Source organism: Peromyscus leucopus, chromosome 5, assembly GCF_004664715.2.
Source record: "Peromyscus leucopus breed LL Stock chromosome 5, UCI_PerLeu_2.1, whole genome shotgun sequence".
NCBI classification, from domain to species: domain Eukaryota; kingdom Metazoa; phylum Chordata; class Mammalia; order Rodentia; family Cricetidae; genus Peromyscus; species Peromyscus leucopus.
The window spans coordinates 67,414,836-67,437,691 of record NC_051067.1 but is presented as its reverse complement, the minus strand read 5'-3'; the positions used below and the strand labels follow the sequence as shown (position 1 = coordinate 67,437,691).

At 41.5% G+C, this 22,856-nt stretch overlaps 1 protein-coding gene across 1 annotated transcript in view; it reads right to left on the bottom strand.

The window, feature by feature from the left end:
• The window catches only part of Tmem236 (transmembrane protein 236), a 46,323-nt gene that overhangs the window by 16,667 nt on the left and 6,800 nt on the right, over positions 1-22,856 (bottom strand). Inside the window, exons 2-3 of the mRNA XM_028870537.2 lie at positions 12,353-12,425; positions 6,525-6,666 (exon numbers count right to left, since the gene is read on the bottom strand). Of these exons, the coding sequence (XP_028726370.1) occupies positions 6,525-6,666; positions 12,353-12,425 (215 nt within the window). The remainder of the gene's footprint in view (positions 1-6,524; positions 6,667-12,352; positions 12,426-22,856) is intronic.

Below are 22,856 nucleotides of genomic sequence, written 5' to 3'. Positions count from 1 at the left end.
TATTAAGGGGCTTATTTTAATTTTATGTGCTCTCTCTCTCTCTCTCTCTCTCTGTATATGTCATATACACACATGTGTGAATGCATGTTCTTGAGCACACGCATGCAGAGCACAGAGGAGGATACTGAATATCTATCATATTCTGCCTAAGCCCTAAGTCAGTCTGCCTAGGTCAGAGTTTCTCACTGAATATGGAGCTAGGCTAGCATCCATTAAGCCTCTAAGATCCTGATGCCTTGTAGGCCACAGTACTGTAGTTACAGACACAAGGAGCCTCCCAGACCCCCAGCACTGGGGTTGCAGACACATGGACAGCTATGACCAGCTTTTTATGGTGCTGAGGATTTGAACTCATATGCTCATGCTTGGGCAGCAAACGTTCTTACCTACTGGACTATCTCCCCAACTCCTACAGGTATTTTTTATCTGCTATAGCCATCAGAAAAGTAGAAATACAAGAGAGTCAAGTAAATTAATGTCTTATCTTACTTAATTTATTAACTATTTATGGATTAGCAAATTTGCATCCTATACAGAATTCAACTTTTTGCTGGCTTGGTTTGGTGGTTTGGTTTGGTTTGGTTTGGTTTGGTTTGGTTTGGTTTGGAGACAGGGTCTTACTATGTAGCCCAGACTGACATGTAACTTAGGATTCTCTTGCCTGAGCCAGTAGGGGCCTAGGATTGCAGGGGTGGCCATTAGGCCCAGGTTCGACTTTTCTGCATCAGCCTTCATTTGCAAAACAAATTAATAATAATAATAATTTTCATTTAGAGAAAAAGAAAACTTTTAAGCATAATAACAAAGACCAAACCAATAAGGAGAAATGGGTAGCCTGAAGAATGAAAAAAATGAAAGATTCTTTCTATCAAAGCCACCATGGCAAAATTGAGAGGCAAATGATGGCGCTGATGCTGCAGCCATGGCGGGCGGAGCTTAGGTTCCCCAATATTCGTGTCACAACCACCCAGTACAAAGAAAAAGACAGTATTTCATTATTAAAAACTAAAAATTACCAGTGAAATGAAACCATGTTGAATACCACTATAATTTTTACAACTGTAAATTCTGAAAGTCATAGACATGATGCTATTTCGCCTCTGGGACTGGCAAAAAGAGAATGAAAGACAAAGCTGAGAAGGTGAGTGTGCGTGCTGACGCCACTGCTTGGGAACTGAATTAGAGCATTCGGGGAGGGAGCAGTTTGGTTGCGTATATTAAGTGTCTTACAGTCTTAACGTGGACATTGAATCAGAAATCTGACATGTAACCTAAAGAAATATTCACCTGTGCTACTGAGGTCCCTGCAGTGCCTAGCCCAGGACTGTGAGTCAAAAAAGGGGCACAGAAGGAGTTGGACTAGGGCCCTTGTGAGCAGATTTATTTGAGAACCTTACCCTGCCAACATCATACCTGGCACCGCCTCCACTCTGCAGAGCGCTGAGGTTTTCCACTCAAATAGCCTGCTGACCTCATCTCCAGCAAGGCCTCTCTGAGTATGCAGAAGGCTCTAAGGCAGTCCAACCACTATTGCCACGCACCACCCTGGCTTACCATCCCCTTCTCTAGTTCCCTGGGTGAACCGTCAGCCTCTAGTAGTCACTGTCTTCTGGCAACATGGTTGCCAAGGAGTCTGGGCACGAACAGATGCTCCAGGTCTTCTGAGGACACTCTGCAGTCATCATCCTGACATCTTTAGGCTACAGTCCAGAGGTGCTTAACTCTTCCCATTCCCAGTTCTTGTTTGCCCATTCGCCTCCCTGAGTGGCTTCTAATTCCCACACAGAGTGCAGCGTCACTTTAAAGCAGACCACCTGCACCATGCTATACATGTGCTCTGCCCTTTATGTGGCTCTCCTTCCTGAGTCAAACAGACATTGCTTGACTAGCCATGCCCCTATCCTTCTGTAACAGCAGCACCTTATAATAGAAAGATTTTAAAAAGAATAAATCACAAATCTAGATGCATAACAATAGGTGACTTAGACACAACGTGAGTCATTAACATAATGGAATATTATTTGACCAATAAAAATAGTGGTATAGTCGATAAAATAACAAGAACAACAAGCCCACCATACACTCACAATAGGGGGAGAAATCACAAAATAAGTTCCTTTAACTGAACATGTAACAAGATCCCATCAATTATAAATCTCTAGCTTGCAGAGTTACATTAGTTAATTTTTTCCCCCTTTTAAGACCTCTATCTTATAACCTCTTTAGATGAATATATATTGTATGGGAGAAATACCCCAGTCAAAATGAAAGGGTTCAAAATACCGTAATGAAAAAGTTGCATGGTTTGCAAGAGCACTGTGCCTCGACCCTGTGTGTTCCATCGGAATAGGCCTGCTAGGCCTACAGGCTTAGTAGACGTAGGCCCTGAGCAGCAGGAGCCATGATGAGGCTTTGTGTGGAGCTCCCTCTGCCTTTAGATGATACAGAGCCATGCTTTCCCCGGAGCCAGGTGTATAGAGTGACTGAGCTATTCCAGACTGCTCTACAGGAGACAGAGTCTAGGCTCTAAATTAGTCGTCTTCAAGCCTTTGGCAGAAAGACCTTTGTTATCTCCAGACAGAACTTTGTATAAAACATCTCCTCAACAAAAGCCCTATTGTCTGGCTGAAGCAGGGACTGAGACCGAGACCTCTTATCTAATTAAACCTCCGTCACTTCCTTCTACAAGTCCTTTCCCCCAGCGTTTTCACCGAAACAGCAGGCCTTCAAAGTGACAAATTGACAAGCTAGTCATAGGTGGTTTTAAGAAGGCAACCTCTGTTCCAGCAAAAGCTTTGTTGACTGATGGTGTGACGTCAAGCCAAGTCATTTTTTTTACTTCTCGAGCACGCCCATGGGTTACATGCATTCTCGACCTCCATGAGGTCCAAGTTTACTCTATGGAGAAAGTTTCCTCTCTATGTCCACCTACAAACCCCTACAAAACAGAGGCCTCTCTCTCAGTCTCTGCTGACCTCTAACCCCTTAGATGACCTGAATGCTCCTTCACCTGTAGTTCAACAATAGCACCTTACACACAGACCCTAGAGCACTTCCACAATATACTCTTAATGTTTTGTAACATGGGGTCCAACCTGGGCTACAAACTCTACTTAACTGAGTTCTGCTGGTAAGACTAAAAACTCCCCCTCAGCCATGGCTCTTGTTGTGTTTATGCTTATATCATCCTGTTTCTGTGGGGTTGAGAGATCCTGTTAGAGGCAAGAGGGAGGAATCCAGTGATAGGCATCATTAGGATTCAGGCAATGGAATATCTATTATAAATCCTGAAGTAAGGAGACCTATGAATCCTCTAGAAAAAGTCAAAAGACTGCTGGTAATGGTCGAGAGACAGCCGGGACTGACCTACTCTGGTGATGGGATGGCCAAACACCCTAATAGTTGTGCCAGAAACCCCATCCAAGGACTGAGGAATCTGGATGCAGACATCCACGGCTAGGCCCCTGGTGGAGCGCTAGGAGTCTAATTAGTGAAAAAGAGGAGGGTTTATATGAGCAAGAATTGTTGAAACCAAGGTTGGATAAAGCACAGGGACAAATAACCAAACGAATGGAAACACATGAACTATGAACCAAAGGCTGAGGGGCCCCCAGCTGGATCAGGCCCTCTGAATAGGTGAGACAGTCGATTGGCTTGATCTGTTTGGGAGGCATCTAGGCAGTGGTACCAGGTCCTGGGCTCGTTGCATGAGATAGCTGTTTGAAACCTGGGACTTATGCAGGGATGCTTGGCTCAATCTTGGAGGAGGGGACTGGACCTGCCTGGACTGAGTCTATCAGGTCGATCCCAGTCCTCGGGGGAGACCTTGATCTAGAGGAGGTGGGAATGGGGGGTGGGCTGGGGGGAAGGGGAGGGGCAGGAAGGGAGAGAACAAGGGAATCTGTGGCTATTATGTAGAACTGAATAGTATTGTAAAATAAATACAAAAAAAAAGGAATCTGACTCTACTAGATCCAGCTTCAAGTCTATGGGTAGGAGAGGACAGTGTGTTGTCCAGTAGAAAGTAATGAACATTATTTGAAATTTCTAAAGCCCAGGCAATATGTTAGCACCTGTACATTCTGGAGCTAAAGGACTGTGTTTCCAAACAAAACATCCAATCTTCCATTTGCAACTTCTCCAGAAAATTAAAACTCTGTGGAAGAAGTCAGCATTCCAACTGGCTGAAAATGAGACAATCCACCCAAAGTACATAAGGCTCATTCCAGATGCTAAGCACAGGGCTAACTCTTTGGAGTTGAGCATGGTGGGTAGCCACACATCAAAGACAACTATGCTTAAAGTGGGGATTCTGGGACAGTCACTAGTCTGAACCAAGGAACGGGGACACAGGAGACTCCAAAGGAGTTGGGCTTGGAAATGAGAACAAGAACAAGATGATGGTGGAACACAAAGTAGAAGTGGTGGATATTCAACTATCTAGACCCACAAGTAAGAGCACAGAAGAATCAGCGTGAGTCTTCTCATAAAGTAGGAGCAAGAACAAGACAGTGGAGGATGAGGAGATGGAAGTGTGGTCATTAAGAGGAGATTTATCTAGAAGTGAGAGCCTCGGACTTTTTTTTTTTGTCATTTGTTCTCATATCTGGACATAGTAGATACTACATATATCTACAAAGTTATCATGTCACAGAGATCCATGTACCAGCAGACTATGCCCACGAAGGCTCATGTTAGGTGAAACGCTGCCCTCAGAATCCATGCTGTCATATCACTGGACACCTCAACGTTCTCACCGGTGCACACCTGTAACTCAAGCCCTCAGGTGATGAAGGCGAGAGGATTAGGAGCCAAAGATCAACGCGGACTACACAGCCAGCCTGTTTTTAAAAAATGATTTTTAAAACCAGTGTGTTTAAGCCGTAACTTCCAGAGGATAAGGGAGAATAAACTATAGACTCAAAAGTCATGTAATTTATTATATTAATATACATACTGAAATGAGGATAGAGTATCTGAGTTTAAATTTTACATAAATATTGAATATATATATAACATGAATATTTGCAAAGGTATTTTGAACAAGTTCTAGCTTTTAAAGTGTGATTTTATTATTGAATGGCAGAGTTATTATAGTGTATGCTAGTCAACCCTCTAAAGTTGGGGCAGAAAGGGGTTGGGGGAGGGCCTCATGTAAGAAGCTCAGGGCTTTGCTCTGTTCTAGTCCCCTTCCCAAGACTAGTTTGAAAGCCTTCATTTAGTTTCTCAAAATATCACTGCTGGATACAGAAGAAAGATTACAATCATCACTACAGACAATAAAGTGCCATTAACTTGAACTAAAAAGAACTTTCATTTGGACAGAAAGTTTACATCGACATGCAAAATACAGAGTACTCAAGAACAAACAATCTGAAAACAGATCTGCAGTTTTAAGGAGCTAGAGATGAAATAAGCAAAAAAAGTTATAGAGTCCCAAATATTTAACATAAAGACACTTGGCTTTAGAGGGAATGTGGAGCTTGGGAGTACTTTTCCTCAGCAGGTGACCCTTGGGCTGTTATTGAATTATCACCAGTATAAAGTTGAACATAATGTCATACAATCTCCCACCCAAGGACAAAGTGTAAAATGAAAGACTCCATTTTCCCAGTGGTTCACAGGACAGTCTTCCTTTCAATCTCCAGAGCAAGAATGACAGCATAATGGTAGTGTGTGGCCCATAAATGATGGACTGTCTCTGGCCGTTATCCTTGTCACTGTGAAGCCTTCTCCATCCACCTGTTGGGGAGTGATCTCCCAGCCTCCGACCATTTCAAGCATACTCCCACAACAAACTTTTATTCTCATAATACAGCATGTCAATAAATGGAACCAGAAAGAATTTATGTCTGAACAAAGATAGTAATCAATTAATGAGAAGCATTTTTAAAGGTCAGCCTATATTTAATTTCAACTTTTCACTTTGTAGGTATGTGGTTTGTCTCTGTCTTACTGAAGGTGAACTTTGGCTTCCTTATAATCCATAATTTGAAATATGTAATTCTCTAAGATGTAAGTAGGATTTACAGTTATTACACTCATTCTTATAGCAAAGATACTCAAACAAAATCACTTTTTTGTTACTTTCATTGTTTGTTTTTTGAGAAAGGGTCTGGCTTTGCAACTCAGACTCTTTCCAATTCTTTGTCCTCCTTCATCAGCTGAGAACATAGCTGTGTGCCACCAAACCAGACTCAAATAGTCTTCTAAAGACTTAAGAACATCTCTAAAATGATATATCAATAATGTTTTCTTGCTAGAGTAAACATTAAACTTTATTGGTATTAAATAATTGATATTTTTATAAATCTATAAGCACTACCAATATACAAATAAGTAATAATGACTGGTATCAAAGTATGTTTTAAAATATTTATGTCTAGATATCTTTATTTTCACTCTTCTCTCGGTGATGTTACCCCTAAGGAACACTGTCATTAAATGTTCCATTAAGTAAAAGAACAGTAGAAAGATCAAAGATAAACAAAAATTTTAATATTCATATTTGAAAGGCTACTTACTTTGTTGACTCCCTCTTAGAGGGTAGATCCTGAGTTTCTCAGTAATGTCAACCACGATCAGAGAGAATAGGACCAGGGACACTGGTAGGTCAGGCAAGGAGTCAGGCACTGAGTTTTGTGATCCATTGAAATTCTTTTGAACCTGTTTTCAGAAATCCATGTAAGCATATTTAATTAGTTTGCTTTGTTCATTCTAAATTCTGTCACTAGTCTGCAGACAGTGCTAAGTTTATCATAAATATAGTTACTGAAAATTAAAAGCTCTGTTTTTAGCTTCTCAGGTTTTTAACTACAAGGCTTTGAACCATTTCTAAATATACAATAAGGATTCTCACAAGGGGGGATAGTTTTTTATTTAAATACATGCAAAAATACAATAATACAAGGCTGTGTATATAAAGCTCAGTAGGCAGAGTACTTGCCTAGTATACATGAGGACTTGGATCCCTGGATTTGATCCTCATTCCATGTGTGTATGTGTGTGTGTGGGGGGGGGGGGGTGTTTGTGTGTGTGTGTCTTTGTGTGTCTGTGTCTGTGTTTCTGTGTGTGTATGTAGTGGCTTGAAAGAAAATGGCCCCCAAAGGGAGTGGCACTACTGGAGGTGTGGCTTTGTTGAAGTAGGTATGGTCTTGTTGAAAGAAGTGTGTCGGGGTTGGGGATTTAGCTCAGTGGTAGAGTGCTTGCCTAGAAGGCCCTGGGTTCGGTCCTCAGCTCTGGGGAAAAAAAAGTGTGTCACTGTGGGGATGGGCTCTGAGGTCTCTTTGGCTTAAGCTTCGATCAGTGTGACACTTAGACCATTCCATGTTGCCTACAAGATGTAGAACTCTCAGTTACTTCTCCAGTACTATGTCTGCCTGCACACTGCCATTCTCCCTGCCATGATGATAATGGACTGAACCTCTGAAACTTTAAGCGAGCCACCCCAATTAAATGTTTCCCTTATAAGAGTTGCTGTGATCATGGTGTCTCTTCGCAGCAAAAGAAACCCTAACTAAGGCAGTGTGTATGTGTGTGTGTATGTGTTTGTGTGTCTGTGTATATGTGTCTGTATGTGTATCTGTGTGTTTGTCTGTGTGTCAGTGTATATCTGTGTGTCTGTGTACGTGTATGTGTGTTCCCAGTAAAGGTGAAATGGGCCATTCCTTCCACCTCCACTGCTAAACAGAGCCCTGACAGTAGCAGGTAGGCTCAGCTAAGCTTTCTTCTTCATCTGCTTATGGTATATATAAACAACACAACAAGCTATGGTGCATCATATTCTTGATGAAATATTGGAAGTTTCCTTTCAGAAACAAGACAAAGATGCCTTCATGACCAATTCTATTCAACTTGTCTTGGATATCTTAGCAAATAAATCAAGCAAAAATAAATACAATACAATAAACTGTCTTAAAAACAAAGAAAAATTAAACATCATTTTCATAAACTATATGAGTATATATGGAGAAAATGCTCCCAAATGGGTGTATTCTTTTTAACTACAAATGACGAAAACATAAAAATAAGATTTTTAAAAAATAAAACCATTAACTGCAATTTAATTAGCATGTTAATTATAAAGCATATTCTAAAATGTGTGTGGAAATATAATGGGCGAAAAATTCTAGAAGAAAAGGAAGCTAGAATGATTGCTCTTCTGGTCTGTAGAAAACTTATAAAGCTATAAGAATAAACAGTGAGGTGTGAGTTAGCATAGGATAGACAGCTATGAGGTGTGAGTTAGCACAGGATAGACAGCTATGAGGTATGAGTTAGCACAAAATAGACAGCAGTGAGGTATGAGATAGCACAGGATGGACAGCTATGAGGTATGAGTTAGCACAAGATAGACAGCAGCAAGATGTGAGTTAGCACAGGATGGACAGCTGTGAGGTATGAGCACAGGATAGACAACTGGGCAAAGTGATGAAACAAAAAGCTTGGGGACAGCTCAGACACATGAACACCTGACTTACAATAAAGAGGACTCTGTTGAAACAAAGAACTGAGTTTTTACAAAATGATACTCTACTCATTTGAAAAAAAATGAATTTGACCCACCCTTACACAACATAACAAAACACCATTAAAGCTGGACTGTGGATCTACAGAAAGAAGGGGGAAAAAAAACACATTTTCCAACAGGTGAAATAAGTTCATGATGAGATTAGATCTTTAGGACTTTGCAGTTTAGGTTCATCTATCTTCTTAATTCTCTCAGTATTTTACACAAATGCAAGAAGTTGATAAATCAGACTAATTTAAAGCAAAAAAAATTCTTATCAAAAGACACAGTAAAAGTGTGGAGGTAAGTCCCAGGAGGAACATATTTATAGTGTATACATTTTAAAAGGGTTGTAGCCAGGCGGTGGTGGTGCACGCCTTTAATCCCAGCACTCGGGAAGCAGAGCCAGGCAGATCTCTGTGAGTTCGAGGCCAGCCTAGTCTACAGAGTGAGATCCAGGACAGGCATCAAAACTACACAGAGAAACCCTGTCTCGAAAAACCCAAAGAAAAAATAATAATAAAAATAAAAATAAATAAATAAATAATAAAATGGGTTGTAATTTGAACATGTAAACAGCACTTTCAAATCACTTTTTTCAAATAGTTCCTTTATTTTTGAGATTATAATATAATTACATCATTTCCCCTCCCCTTTCCTCTCTCCAGACTCTTGCTACTCATGTTACCCTCCACCTTGCTCTCTTTCAAATTTATGGCCTCTTTCTCTTTAATTGTTTTTTTTTTGGTGTGTGTGTGTGTGTGTGTGTGTGTGTGTGTGTGTGTGTGTGTGTGTGACTGTGTCTGTGTTCCTAAATACATAAATACAACCTGTTCACTCTGTAAATCAAATCAAACTTAAAAGATAAGCAAAGATGAAAAGATGCTCAACCTCACTAATTTGGGTAAAATAAATTTTAAAGTACAATGAGTTTCAAAAACCTATCCCTCGGATTAGCTAAAAACAAGAGCAAGTTCTGGTAAAGAACGTGAAGCTGAGAGCACGTTCATTCTCTGCTGCTGAAGTGTGCAGACAGATGGCAGCATGGTCTCCCTTGAAACGTGCTTGACATAATCCATGCTTTGGATGGTTGGATATTGTATAGCCCATCCATTCTGCTCCTATGTGTTAAATCAACTGATACAATCACATCTATAAACATGTTTAGGCAAGTTCCTGGCAACATTAGCTCAGAATGGAAGCAATTGGTATTATCATCAAGAACAGAACTGTCATACAAGTCTTTCACTTGCTTGGCTAGAGTGACACTGAGATATTTTATATTATTTGTGGCTATTGTGAAGGGTGTTGTTTCCCTGATCTCTTTCTCAGCCCATTTATTGTTTGTATATAGGAGGACTACTGATTTTTTTTTTTAGTTAATCTTATATCCCATCACTTCACAGAAGATGTTTCTCAGCTGTACACGTTCCCTGGTAGAATTTCTGGGGTCACTTATGTATACTATCCTATCATCTGCAAATAGCAGTACTTTGACTTCTTCCTTTCCAATTTGTATCCCCTGATATCCTTCAGTTGTCTTATTGCTCTAGCTAGAACTTCAAGTACTATATTGAATAGAGAGAGAGAGAGGAGACAGCCTTGTCTTGTTCCTGATTTTAGTAGAACTGCTTGGGTGACCCCAGCTAAGGCTCCTAGCAATAGAGGATACTTAGCCCGAACTGGCCATCTCCTGTAACCAGGAAAGATTTTCAGTAGCGGGATTAGAACACCATCCCAGCCGCATAACCTTCGACCTACAATTTGTTCTGCCTACAAGATGAGCTGGGGTAAAGAGCACAGACATTGTGTGAGTGGCCAGCCAATGGCTGGTCCAGCCTGAGACCCATGCCACTAGAGGGAGCCCACCCCTGACACTGCCTGGAGGGCCAGGACCCAGAGGCTGGACAGCCCAGACACCTTCGAGAGAACCAAACATGACTTGGGGTGGGGGGGAGTCAGTGTAATGATTCCTAATGACATTCTGCTATACTCATAGATTGGTGCCTCGCCCAATTGTCACCAGAGAGGCTTCACCCAGCAACTGATGGAAACAAATGCCAAGACCCACAGTCAAACATTAGGCAGAGTTTGAGGAATCCTAAGGAAAAGGGGGGGGTGAAGGATTGTAGGAACCAGAGCAGTCAAGGATACCACATGAAAATCCACAGAATCAACTTACCTGGGCTCATAGGGGCTCACAGAGACTGAACCAACAACCAGGGAGCCTGCATGGGACTGACCTAGGCCCTTTGCATGTATATTACAATTGTGTAACTTGGTCTTTTTACGGGATTCCTAACAGTGGGAGCAGGGGCTGTCTCTGACTCTTTTGCCAGCTTTTGAATCCCTATTCCTCATACTGGCTTGTCTTGGCCAGTTCATATGAGAGGAGGTGCTTATGCCATGTTTGGTTAATATCCATGGTAGGCTGCCCTTTTCAGAAGAAAAATGAAGGAGGGGTGGATGAAGGGACAGAGCAGAGGTAGGAGTTATGGACTGGGAGGAGAGGATGGAGGGGAAACTGTGGTCAGGATATAAAATAATAATATAAACCTTTTTTTAAAAGAACAGCACTGATGGGACTGAGAATGTAGCCCAGGGGCAGAGTGCTTGCCTCCTAAGTTCAGTCCTCACTACAGCAGCAGCAACAACAACAGAATAGAACTGTACAACTGAAATGTAAATTGCAGCCTTGGGCTGGGCTGGCATACCTCAGATGCGAAGTATGTGCTTCACACCCACAGAAGTCCAATCCCAACACCACAGAATAAATAAAGAAATTATAATGGGTTTTAAGATGAAATACTTGAGTCTACAGCAATGAAAATAAGTGAACTATAACTAGACATAAAAACATGAATGACCCTTACATTATACTTTTGAGTAAAATGGAAGATATATTATGTAATCAATAAGTGTAGTTGTAATTTGACTTCCCCAATAGAACATGCAAAAAATAGATAAATGTCTCTGTTCCAGAAGTCATGGTCAAATTAATCTTGCAAGGGAGGCAGAGCCCATGGGGATGCAGCTGCTCAGGCTGCATTTCTTCACCTGAGTGATGGTATAGGGATATGTTTTGTGACATTGCAGTGATATTATACAATTATGCTTCAAGCATTTTTCTGTTAATGTGTGACTATTCAAAGGCAATTTAATAAAAAAAAAAGGACATCTTAGGAAATAATGAAAAAAAAGCCATCATTTTATGAACTGAAATTAGAACTTCTGGGAATGCCTCCCCACCCCCTTCCCCAAAGATGATGATGTCCTCTTTCCTAATACCTTGCAAGTTAATGATGTCATTCATTGATGAGGCCTTCCCTGACTTCTGTGGAAAGTGAAGTTCTTACAGCCTGTGAATTTTGCCTATAATAGTCCTGCCCTATGGTCTGGCTGTCGGCTGAAAAACTTTTAAAGCCATATTTCATTGAAACAAAAGGCTATCAACATAATTAACATGTGCAAAATATTTATCAATGGGTAACTTATCAACGATAATTGTGTCAAACTGTGTAGATAATTGTGAAGAATGTAGATTGACTGAGATTTTTTTTTTACTCTTTATGACTTTGAAATACTCTTGTGTCATATATACAAGTACAGAAAAAATATGTATTTTAAAATGCCGGACTATCTCTCAAATCATAGAAGTAATAATTATTTTACAATAGTGATTATATATATATGCATATATATGTACATATATATTAATTTGGAAGAAGATTGGAGTAAAATCAACTTTAGAAAATGTTTTGGGCATACTACACTCTTGAAAATCAAAACCATGACATTTTAAGACCACGAAGTCCTGCAACAGAAGAAATGAAAATTGCATACCTCGGTGACTGCTATAGAGAAGCTGAAGCTGGGGAGAGTGGTGAGCACCACACACATCATCAGAACAGGTCTCCTAGCAAGGGAGAAAAAAATAAGCAACAGCAGTAACACTGCACATCGACAGTTCCTGTTACATGTCGCTAATTTCATAGTTCCCCTTTCATTCATCTACAGTTTTTCTAAGAAGCTCACTGCTTCCCTATTTCCATTTCCCAAATGTTTGAGTATGGCAAAAAAGTAACATGTGCAAAAAAAAAAAACACAGAATGCTTTTCTCCAACAAAAGGGTGAGAGATTTCCAAATAGCCCAATAATTAGTAAACTAGTGATTGAGATATGAAATAAATATCATACTGTATTTTCTGACAGGGAAAATTCAAACAAATGCTTAGCTTCTTGAATTAACAAACAAAACAAAAGACAGTCAGAGCTAGTGGGTGGAGGCATGTGTGAGCGCAGACACCTGTACAGTGCAGCATGTGTGTGGGGGTCAAAGGGTAACTCGGTATTATCCTCACCTTCACCCTGTTTGAGGTAGGGCTTCTCTGTTTTAACACTGGGTGTGGTGGACTAGCCCATGAGTTTCTGGAGTCTCCTGTGTCTGCCTTCTAACTCCCAATAAAAGCAGGGTCTGGCCCTTTATGAGGGAAGGTTCTAGAGAATTAAACTCAGTCCTTACGCTTGTGGGATAAGCATTTACCCACTCAGCCATGTTGCCAGCCTATCAAAGCATTTTTGTCACAGTAAAATATTGATCTCCTCTTTCCCTGAACACCTTATATTAGTTACATCCGTGTAAAGTGCTCCACAATATAAGAAGTATTGAATAGTTCAATTGTTAACAATTTCTCCTTACTTCTGCCTTGCCTCTCTTACTTCAGCTCCATCTTAGACACAGCCATAATTATCAAGGGAGACAGCATCCCCTCTGTAAGCCACACCCAGTGCAAATGGCTAATGCTAGGTACAATGGGATTTGAAATTGATATATCAGAAACTGATCATTTTGTTCTTTTTAATGAAATAAAGTATAAATAAGAAAGCTGGTTGCTTTGCTTCCTGTCTAAGACCAGAACTACATATTTGCATCATGAGGCTACCTAAGGGACTGTGGCTAAAAGACCACAGCTAAACATGCATGGGGCTCTCATCCTTGTAATCTGACTTCTGAAAAAGAGAATGTCCAGAGGATTATTCCTGGGCTCTTCTCTAAATAATCTCCCTCAATTACTGCACTCATTCCCATGTTTTTAATTACTAGCTCACTTCCCCAGGACACTCATTACATACTGTACCAGCTGACACCTCTGCCTGAATGTTAAAGAGGCAGTTCAGACTAGTTGTGTCTACACGACAACGGAAGTCCTCCCCCACAGTCACTCTGACACATCACCCCATCCTCTCTGACTTCCTGCGGAAATCTAAGTCCAACCCATCCTCTACTCACACCAAAGTACATTCACCATTGTCTCCCATCTCTAACTTCTCTAACAGTGTTTCCTGTTAGAGTTTACATTCTGGAAACCATCTAGTGTCTTCCTCTATTGCTCTCTACCTTATACCTTGAGACAGGGTCTCTCACTGAATCTGAACCTCATCATTTCGGCTAGACTCTGTGCCCAGTGATTTCTGTGTCCGCCTGTCTCTGCCCCCACGATGCTGGAGTTAACAGTACACACCGTCATCCATGCCAAGCTTTTTACATGAGTGCTGGGGATTCAGACTCAGTTTCTCATGCTAGCACCCTTATCCATCTCACCATCTCCCCTGGAATCACGTTTAAAATGTAAAATGCATTTTGGGGGTGGGGGATTTGTGTTTAATGGGCACAAAGATTCGGTCTTGAAAGATGAGAAGGGCTTATGGGCAGAAGGTTGACAGTGATGGTAGCCCAGCAACACAAACGCATGTAATACCCCTGAGCTGTACACAAAATGCTTAAGGTCATAAAGTTTATGTTGTGTGTGTTTTACTGCAATCACAGATAGCTCTCAGGGATGTGCAATGCAATTGGAATACAATGGAGTCTTCTCATGGGAGCCCACACTTGCTTCAAGAATCCTTTCTTTTATTTTCCTCCTTTAAAATGATCTACCTCCCCACTACTTGACTCGAGCTATTCCAGCTTTCTGGTTGTCTCATGATCTCTCCATGCCGGCTTCTCCTCGGTCTCACTCTATCTGTTCCTCCTGCTAGGAGCTCTCTGTCATATCTGCTGTGGCGGAGTCTAGTTCCTCTGTCACCTCTGTCCCCCGCTTTGGTCATTTTCCCACATTCTTTCTATACACGTTTAGAGCACTTGACCCTCTGACAACTGGAAATCATGCTGGTTTTCTTCTGCTTTTTTCTTTCTTTTTTTTGTTTCTTGGGTGTTTTTGTTTTTTGTTTGTTTGGTTGGTTGGTTGGTTGGCTGGTTTTTTTGAGACAGGGTTTCTCTGTGTAGTTTTGTTACCTGTCCTGGATCTCTATTAAAACCTACTGGGAATCTAATAAATCCTGAGGTATCCTCTCAGGATAAAATTTAGATGAGTAAAATGAAATACAGACTTTCATAACAAATTAAATTGAAATTATCTATAACTCTTTTAAAAAAATAATCCCATTGCCCTCCAACCTTCTTGCAGAATTACATGCAATTATTCAAGTTCTTTCAGATTTGTAAACACAGTAATGCATGTACCTGTCTATGATGTATTTCCCCAGTTGTGAAGTGCTTAAAACATGATGGAAATTGTAATCACTTAGAATATCAATGTAGCTACTATTGTGTACCACATTCTAAAGTATCTGCTACATCTGCTGTGTGACATGAATAGATCATGTGATCATGGTGCTATAGATTGTTGCCAACATTTATATTGTGTAAAATGCTAGCTTTCAATTACAAGATATGTATTTATTATCTACTCCATTAGTTTGGTATGGGGCTGTAAAATACCTGCTACCTACTAAACTAATGGAATAGTTAAAAAGTAAACACCAATCCCTACTTATGTTTTCTTTAATGAGTGCTTGAAATCCTCACACATTGCTAGGTCCTGCTTATAATTTATTAACAAGATACATGAATTAAATGATGTACTTACCTAAAAAGCATTCTGAAATCCCTACTCCCAAGTACCATGGAACACAACCTCATTCGTAAATCAACTTTTATACAGATTTAACCAATTAACATAAGATCCTTAGAGTGGGCCCTAACTCAATATAACCAATATTCTTATAATACAGACTAGCCTATAAAAAAGACTTGGAAACATTGGCAGAATGTCGTATGGCAATAAAAACATATGGCAGTAAAATCTTGGTGATTCCCATATTAGCCAAGGAGTGCCACAGACTACCTAAACCCAGCAGCACTTAGGACAAAGTCAGGAGTAAAGTCCCTCACATCCCCCAGCTAATACCTTGTCTCAGGCTTCTCGATTCTAGTCTGGTGAATAACAAACCTACACTGTATGCATCATGTGGCTGGGGGCACTTTGTTCCAGCATGTATGGAAGTAAATAGAGATTTGCCCCTGGGAGAGAGATGCAGCTGAAAGATCTGAAAAGGTAGGCATGGCTTTGGAAATGAGTAACAGGGAACTTTGGAGATGTGCAGCAGAAATGCCTAGAACACCTTGAGAGGTTGTGGGTGGAAATGTAAGAAATTCTGGACAGGGCTCAGAAAAAAAACAGAGGAAGGCTCAGAGAAAATATCTATCATCTCAGAAAGCAGGCGTGCTACAGCTCATGGCAGTAGGGTGTGGTAGACGTTCCTCACATGGCAGAGGGTGAGAAGCAGAGCTCACTAGAGTAGAACCAGGGGCCGGTCTGCTCTCAATCTCCACCTCTAGTCACCTACTAACAGTAGCCAGATCCCTGTCTCCTAAGATCTTCACAGCTAAGAACCAAGTGCTGGAAAGAGGAGCCTGTGGAAACCTTCCCATTCAAACCACAAGAACTAGCAAGCAATGAATCCGACGCAGTGCTGAGGACATCACTAAGCAAAGAGCTAAAGGTATGGTGTTAGGATCCTGCCCTCACTCCTGCACATGTACATCATCAGGGGGACGCTGGCGACTACATATGCACAGTGTAGTCATGCAATCTGTGCCTTAAAAGCCGGAAGCAGATACCACGCTCCCTCTGCTCTCTGCTCCCTGCTCTGCTCTGCTCCCCTCTTCCACCACCCTACCATCTTTCTCTCTCACCAGGCCTGGTCCCTTCTCTTCCCCCCTTTTCCTCCAAATAAAGCTCTGAATACTGATACTGGGTTCTGTCGTGACCGTGACCTTTCCCCGCGGTAACCAGCACTGCCACCAGCGCTGATTATTGTCCTTTCATATGGTCTGTTTTCTCCCTGTTGTTTCTGGTAAAAATGTAACTAAAGAACAATAAAGTGAAAAAAAATACATGTGACAAAAAGAAAACTAGAACTTTGCTATTTAGAAAATTCCTACTCCATCCATATGGAGGGGGGGGGAGTAACAGAAATATGCTCAGAAGAGAAAAATCAAGATTATGGCTTGTGAATTCAGTCCACTACATCAGCAGAAACCCTTGGGTGGAAGGTGATGGGGACACAGGACAAGAGGAAGGGAGGCTGTTGGGCGTCTGAGACTCTGAGGAAAGGAGCTGATAGAGCTATTTGGCTACAAATAAGTTGTCCCAAAAGAGAGAAGAGTGGCTCCGACAAGTTCGGAGGCCGAACAAGCTGAGGTTTTTCTATGAATTCAGAGAGCAGAGGCCACCAACCAGGAGCCAGCATAGTTGGGCCTAGAAGATGGGTCCAGAGAACAGAGCATCCAGCAACAAGAGATCATCCCCAAGACTTAAAACTGAATGGAATTTTCCTTCCTAAGCTGGATCTTTCTTGGACCCCATTGCTTTCCCCTTTCTTATTTGTCTCTCAAAGAATAATAATGTCTATTCTGTCCCACTATTTTGTTTTAGAAGCAATCTACTTTTTAGAAGATTCATATTTTTTTATTTATGAGCGTGTGTGTGTGTGTGTGTGTGTGTGTGTGTGTGTGTGTGTGTGTGTGTGTGTGTTTGCAGGTGCCTAAAAAAGCCAGGAGAGGTCATCAGATCTCCTGAAGTTGGATGTTTGAACTTGGGTTTTCTGCAAAAGAAACAAGCATTCTTAATCCATCTCTCCAGGCCCTGCAACCTACCTTTTGTCTGGTTCCACATGGGTCACTGATAGAGAGGAATTGTGACCCAAGATAGTCATTCCCCAAGCCTTGCTCATAAGATGGTGATTTGGGGCCCTTTGAGATGATGTTTACATGAGTTTTTGAACACAGAATTGATATTGGAGTGGATCAGACGTTTTGAGATGCTGAGATGAATGACTTTCTGCAAGGAAACAACATGAAATTTGTGGGTCCAGAGGATGGGATGCTGTGGGGTTAAATTTGCACCCCAGTTATGGTTGAGTCCCTATTTCTAGTCCCTCAGAATATAAGCTATTTGAAAATAGTGTTTTTACTAAAGTAATTAAGTTAAAATAGGGTATCAGGATAGATTTTAAGTCAATATTATGGGAACATTTTTGAAAGCAGACATGCACAAAGGGACTTCTAGGAAAGGAAAGAGGGAGAAAATGCCATGTGAACGTGGAAATCAAGATCAGTGAATGGAAAGATGGCTGGCCACCACTATATACTTTCTGATGAGTGTAGAACATACTCTCCCTTATGTCTCTTCAGAAGGAACAAGCCTTGCTAACGCTTTGATTCCAGACTCCTAAGTCTCTAAAACTTTGAGATAGCAAATTCTGTCTGATATCACCAAGCTTAGACACTTCGTTCTAGCAAATTGCAGAATAAGAGAATTTCAGCTAGACGTATCAGCAAATCTTTCACTGTCTACTTACGTTTAAACTAACAGAATACCACTATTCTACATACAGCTTGGAGGGAAAGAGAACTTGTGGGCATGGCGGCAGGTGCATATTGAAAAAGGACAAGCTCATGACTTCAGCAGCCATTGCCGCTGAATGGGCAATGAGAAGACTCTCCCAGGAATTGAGCCCATGACTAGAAGACCACACTCACCCACCATGGGTTAAAACTTCCTGTTTGTGCAGTAAGTTCTTGCTTGCCCTGAGATTACTCATGGAGGAAGTTTGGTGGAGGAGAGGTCAGATAATTACTTGGGAAATGACTCTCTGCTCAGAAATGTGTAAGATTCTCTTTTCCCTAAGTCATTAAATCAAAGGTTCCTGCCAGAAGGCTCCTTTGAATCTGCTCTTGACTCCAGAACACTCCTCTACTATCTTCTAAGTTGCTACTGACTGAACACTGAGTACTGTGGTGAAACATGGTTCTTCCATCACTCAAACACCACAAAAAGCTTCTCACTGATGACGAAGCTGATGCTGAAGGTTTAATTAATTAACTCCCACTCCTTAAAACATGTATGCTTCTTCCCCTGTCCATACATTATCCATCCTCACCTGTGGGCATATCTTCTGCCCTCATCTCTCCAACTTCAGCTCAAAGTCTACACTGTGAGCTTTTTTTTCTACTCTGAAACCTGTGGCCCAAACCTGAAAACCTGCTGCATGCAGGGCACCGCGATGGAGGGAGACGGGGTGGGGCAGAAGGAATCATTTGAAAGGGGGTGGGGAGGGAACTAGTAAAGTGCTTGCTGTGCAAGTGTGAGGAGTCAAGTCAAAAGCCAGGCACTGCAGTGTGCTCCTGCAGCCTCGGCACTCGCGAGGCAGGAACAGACGAAGGTGGGTCAGGGCCGTCTAGCCAAAATAGCAAGATCCTGATTCAGTGATAAAGTCTATCTAAAAAGAAAAAAATTGGACAGCAATGGAGGAAGACACCTGGCATCAACCTTTGGGCTTCACACATGCACACACACACACACACACACACACACACACACACACACACATGCACGCACGCACGCACGCACACGCACACACGCACGCACGCACGCACTCACTCACTCACATATGAATGCATATACCACATACACAGACATACAATAACAAAACCCTCCCTTACTCTGTGTTGTGTCAGTCTTTTCCCTGCCTAATTGTATGATTTCTACAGTAGAGCACAATTCTTTGAAGAAGGATGTAGTACCTAGTGTGGGGAGAGACTTAGTTGCTTGGGATTAGCATCAACAAATGAAGCATTTGTACAATGAGATAGTTTGGGGAGGTATGTCAAGGTTAGAGGGTAGACAGTCATGAATGCTAGGCTAAGTCCTGGGATATGGGAATTAGAATCCTGGATACCAGTTTGGGAACAAGCCTGCTAGGCAGTGAATGGTTAATCTTTAAATGATTATTTAGAAGAGGATTGTACTAATAAGAAATGGGAATTGCAAAGAAGTTCAGATAGCTGAATTTATAGTTACGTATGCAAACCTTTCATTCGCTTAAACCAGTAGAGGAGACTGGTAGATTATTACGAACCTGAGAACTGGTAGATTCTTGTGAACCTTATTTAGGCTAAGACATTTTATGTGACTTGACAGGAGGTAAAGAAGTCACTTCAGCTCACTTGAAGACAACACAAAATCAAGCCAGGCTATCAACTTTGAGTGACACTGTCAATATTTTAAAGGTTTCAACCAAATAAAAAGATTAAAACTGCTATAATTATATTTAATAGGGATAAGAGTAAACTACTGGCAGGTAGGCCAGCCGCCTGCTGACATCCCCTACTCTCTCAGTTCCTTTGGGCAGACACCCCCTATTCAACCACAGGCCATGCCTGCCAGAAGACCAGATAGGCTTCCCATAGACCTCTTCTACTCTCTCAGTGACCCCCATACACACTATCCCCAACCCCCTCACCTCCTTGTCACCATATCCCAGCCCTCAACTCAGCTGGAAACTCCCTGCTGCGCCATAAGCCGCACTAGCCACCAGAACTCCAGGTAGGATGCCTACCTGCAGACCTCCTCCACACTTTCAGTACCCCCTTCCCCAAATCCTCCCTCCCCTTCTCATCAATGTGTACCAGTCTACAACTCAGGAAGAGACCCCCTGCTTAACCACAGGCCACACAGGCCAGAAAACCAGAAAAGAAACAGAAACCAGGGAACAACAAAGACAAACTAGAAATCAGCACCTAGATGCATCATCACCCCAGGTGCATAGATGCCAGCCTAAGAACACAATAAACAACAGACAGAGCAATATGTTACCATCCAAACCCAGGGATCCTACTACAGCAAGCCCTGGGTATTCCAACACAGCTGAAGCACAAGAAAAAGACATTAAAACCAACTTTATGAAGATGATAGAGGTCCTTAAAGAAGAAATGGATAAATTGGAAGAAATGAATATATTCCTTAAAGAAAGCCAAGAAAACAAACAAACAAACAGTTGAAGAAAACTAACAAAACTGTTCAAGACCTGAAAATAGAAATAGAAGCTGTAAAGAAAATACAAACTTAGGGAATTCTAGAAATGGAAAATCTGGGTAAGTGAACAGGAACTATAGATGCAAGCACCACCAACAGAATTCAAGAGATGGAAGAGAGAATCCCAGGCATTGAAGATACAATAGAAGAAATAGATTCATCAGTCAAAGAAAATGTTAAATCAAAAAATTCCTGACACAAAGCATCCAGGAAATCTGGGATACTATGAAAAGACCAAGTCTAAGAATAATGGGAATAGAAGAAGGGGAAGAACCCCAGCTCAAAGGCACAGAAAATATTTTCAACAAAATCATAGAAGAAAGGTTCCCTAACCTAAAGAAGGAGATGCCTATAAAGGTAAAAGAAGCATAATATGGTGATTTGAATAAGTATGGACCCCATAAAGTCATGTGCATGAATGCCTGACCATAGAAAATGGCACTATTAGGAGGTGTGGCCTTGTTGGAGTAGGTGTGGCCTTGTTAGAAGAACTGTCACTGTGGAGGAGGGTTTGAGGTCTTATATATGCTCAAGCCATGCCCAGTGTGGCAGTCTCTCCTTCTGCGGCCTGAAGATCAAATTGTAGAACTCTCAGCTCCTCCAGCACCATGTCTGACTGCACACTGCCATGTCTTGCCATGATGATAATGGACTAAACCTCTGAAACTGTAAGTCACCCCAATTAAATATTTTCCTTCATAAGAGTTGCTGTGAGCCTGGCAGTGGTGGCACACGCCTTTAATTCCAGCACTCGGGAGGCAGAGCCAGGCAGATCTTTGTGAGTTCGAGGCCAGCCTGGTCTACAGAGCGAGATCCAAGAAAGGCGCAAAGCTACACAGAGAAACCCTGTCTTGAAAAACCAAAAAAAAAAAAGAGTTGCTGTGGTCATGATTGTTGCTGGAGGGCTTCTCTCCAGGTTCCCCAAGCCCTGCAGTCCCACAATCCACTTATAAAATAATCACTCAGACGCTTATATCACTTATAAACTGTATGGCCGTGGCAGGCTTCTTGCTAACTGTTCTTATATCTTAGATTAACCCATTTTTACAAATCTATACCTTGCCACGTGGCTGGTGGCTTACTGGCGTCTTTACATGCTGCTTGTCCTGGCGGTGGCTGCAGTGTCTCTCCCCCCTTCTTCCTGTTTCCCCAATTCTCCTCTCTCTTTGTCCCGCCTATACTTCCTGCCTGGTCACTGGCCATCAGTGTTTTATTTATATAGAGTGATATCCACAGCACTTCCCCTTTTCTTCTTCTTTTAAAAAGGAAGGTTTTAACTTTAACATGGTAAAATTACATATAACAAAACAATTATCGAGCACTGCAGCCACCGCCATGACCAGCAGCATGTGAAGACGCCGGTAAGCCACCAGTCACGTGGCAAGGTATAGATTTATAGAAATGGGTTAATTTAAGATATAAGAACAGTTAGCAAGAAGCCTGCCACGGCCATACAGTTTATAAGTAATATATGTGTCTGAGTGATTATTTTATACATGGATTGTGGGACTGCGGGGCTTGGTGGAACCTGGAGAGAAGCCCTCCAGCAACACATGATGTCTCTTTAGGGCAATAAATCTCTAAGACAATACAGAACACCAAATAGACTGGACAAAAAGGAAGTCCCCTCACCACATAATAATCAAAACACTAAACATACAGAACAAAGAAAGAATATTAAAAGCTGCAAGGGAAATAGACCAAGTAACATAAAGGCAGACCTATTAGAATTATACCTGACCTGGCAATGGAGACTCTAAAAGCCAGCAGGATCTGGACAGATATCCTTCAGGCTGAAAGATACCTCACATGCCAGCCCAGACTACTGTACCCAGAGAAACTTTCAATCACCATAGAAAACAAGATATTCCATGATAAAATCAAATTTAGACAATATCTACCTACAAATCTAGCCCTGCAGAAAATACTAGAAAAAAAACTCCAACCCAAGGAGGTTAAATACAACCATGAAAACACCAGCAAAACCCATAAAAGGGAAATACACACACACACACACACACACACACACACCAACACCAACACCAACAACAAAATAACAGAAATTATTACTTTCCGATTAAAATCTCTCACTATCAATGGTCTCAATTCCCCAATAAAAAGACACA